Source organism: Oratosquilla oratoria, chromosome 30 (assembly GCF_046742065.1).
Source record: "Oratosquilla oratoria isolate Oo_2021 chromosome 30, ASM4674206v1, whole genome shotgun sequence".
NCBI lineage: Eukaryota > Metazoa > Arthropoda > Malacostraca > Stomatopoda > Squillidae > Oratosquilla > Oratosquilla oratoria.
This window is the reverse complement of record NC_134806.1, coordinates 41286592-41289049: the sequence shown is the minus strand read 5'-3', so window position 1 is coordinate 41289049 and position 2458 is coordinate 41286592. Positions and strand designations below refer to the sequence as shown.

The window sequence follows — 2458 nt, the reverse complement described above, 5'->3', positions numbered from 1 at the left end:
ATCCTACGCTTGACTGATACTATTCTGTGTCCTGCAGACGACGACTACTACCATCCAAGTGACGTTTAGGAAGAATATCAACCACCTACCCCACACCCAACCATCCATCCCCGGCCACCACCTCTACCCCTCACCTGAGGTTCTTTTCTATCAACAATTTCTGTTTATTTTTTTTTTTATCTATTTATTCCTTTTTTTCTATTTTTTCCTCTAGTTGTTGAAATGCGTTCTTCTTCAACCCTCCTGGTTCCTGTGGCAGTGGGTTTGGCCACCCTCGTCGTCTCGTCTTCCGAAGCCATCGTTCTTCTGGCAAGTACAACGGCGACCACCGCCATGGCCGCAGGCCTTTTGGGCCCAGCAGGAATGGCCCTGGCCGCCACGACCGCCGTGGTGGGCGCCCTGGCCATCGGGGCGGTGGCCCTGGCGGCGAAGCGGCGGCGGGGCAAGAGGGACACGTCGTACTCGCACTGCCTGCCCCTCGAGAACGTAGACGTCTTCTTTACTCTGGCCGCCAACTCGGACCCGCTGGGTTGTGGATTTCGTCTGGTCTGCGAGTTGGAGGCCACCACGGACGACCAGCTCACCTCTGAGGAACAGCTCGTTCTCAGTCTCTTCGGGTAAGCTCGGCTCTTCTCCCCGGACGTTGTAAAGATCAGCAACTCCAGAGTACCCATTCAAAGATAAGTTACCTTGCATATTAACTTGTAAAGAGCAGCAACTCCAGAAATGAGTTTGTCATTATAAATCGCCCCAACTGTGACGATAATTTAATTAAGGTTAGGTTAGGTTAGGCTAGGTAAGATTAGCTCGGAATTAGCTTGTTAAGATCACCCAAAACCCCAAATTAGTTTGTAAAGGTACTCTAGGGTTGCGGATTACAACGTCCTTCTGTCTCAGTGGTGCCATGACAAATTGATGTTGTTATTTCAATTTTTATGATAAGTCCCAAAAGATAACTTTTCCTCTTAATCACAAAGAAATGCTACTGTGATATTCTCAAAATAAAGACCAATTATACTCCTATTAATCACAAAGAAACCATTTTTGCATTCTTAAAAGAAAGACCAATCATTCAACGATTTCCATTCGTTTCAAAAACTCACTCAAACGTTTACGAGGGAAAGATTAGTTCTAAGAACAGAAAAGAGATTTAATTCCTATGTTATTCTTCTCCCACGCATCCGTCTATCTGTCCAGCCGCTCAGTGCAGCCGCTGACGTACTCGGAAATGTTGACCCCTAGGTCAGGGTTCCAATACGCAGCTTTCGTGGGCTCCAGAACTGCCAACGCTTCCGACTGTGCCAGCATCTTCGACAGGTGTCCGTTCGACCGCAAGCAAATCATGGATGCTTTCAGAAGCAGCAACGCCGTCGTCTAAAGGCTTTATCACATTGGGATATTTTTTCCTGCGACTGTTAGAGGAGATTTACAGCCCACCGCTTTCGTGAAGGAATCTGATATCCTGAAGGAAAATGATGTTCCTCCAGCATACCAAATGACATTCTATGTATTTTTGTTGAGGAAACGAAACAGTTTGCCATAATCATTTTACGGCAGGAAATGTTGTGGAGGTGGGCGGTACCACCGATTAATCGAAGGATGGAAAAAATAGCTCAGTGTGATAATCCCCCAAGAGACAGAATCAGCGCTGATATTGTGACTGCCGTGTGCTGTGACTCTGCCCTCCCTCACCACCCCCATCCGACAAACAAATTGAAAAGATGAAGAAGGTGCTTGGTTCGACGCGTAGGCCCAATGTGCTTTCCCCACGCTCATAACAAAACTGAAGAGAAGAAGACGCCTGGTCCGACGCGAAAGCCTTAGAAGGGCGGGGAAAATCCTCACATCTACTTGTTAGATGTATGATGACTTTTTCAGTAACGTCCAGGCAGATTTACAGGCTATTGAGTCTTTGACTGTTTATAGAATCTAACACCTAACACTATTTGTAAAAATTTCCATACGTTATGAATAAAAAACTAAACAGTATTAATGTTGTATCCAATCGCTTCTACTATCTACATGCCAAAGGATTCTTCCCTCTTATAAGGAAGGAAACCAATCAAGGCACGCATCCACTCCCATCCATTCCAATCCCATTCATCACCCTTTCTTCCTTTTCATCCTAGCTCCTACTTCCTAGGTCAGAAGTAATGCAGCAAGACACAGTTCATCTACACCAAGGTTTCTTTACTTACACGGCGATCCACCCTCCTCGCCCCCTCATACTTCAAAATATCATCCATACACAGCCATCTTCCAATCAGCCATATCCCCTGCCTTCTCCCTTCCCTGTTCAACAGACATTCACCTCTTGCTCAAAGCCCCTTTCATCCCATCCATCCATCTCATTTTTGGTCGTCCCTCAAGTTCACTCCATCCACCTCTGCTTTCCACACTCTTTTTGTTAATATTTCTTCACTAATTCTTTCCATGTACCCAAACCATCCCAATATTC

General features: G+C 45.9%; 1 protein-coding gene across 1 annotated transcript; it reads left to right on the top strand.

The window, feature by feature from the left end:
• The first annotated feature begins 209 nt into the window (after positions 1 to 209).
• On the top strand, positions 210 to 1378 carry LOC143041286 (uncharacterized). Its single transcript, XM_076213114.1, has 2 exons — positions 210 to 617; positions 1243 to 1378. Exons 1-2 carry the CDS (start codon positions 223 to 225, stop codon positions 1376 to 1378), a joined length of 531 nt encoding a protein of 176 aa, XP_076069229.1. The 5' UTR covers positions 210 to 222.
• Positions 1379 to 2458: the final 1080 nt, after the last annotated feature.

Bases quoted from the DNA above. Each gene is read 5' to 3' on its own strand.
- LOC143041286 (XM_076213114.1), top strand. From the start codon at position 223: ATGCGTTCTTCTTCAACCCTCCTGGTTCCTGTGGCAGTGGGTTTGGCC. The intron at 618-1,242 runs GTAAGCTCGGCT...GTTGACCCCTAG, and splicing joins CTCGTTCTCAGTCTCTTCGG to GTCAGGGTTCCAATACGCAG.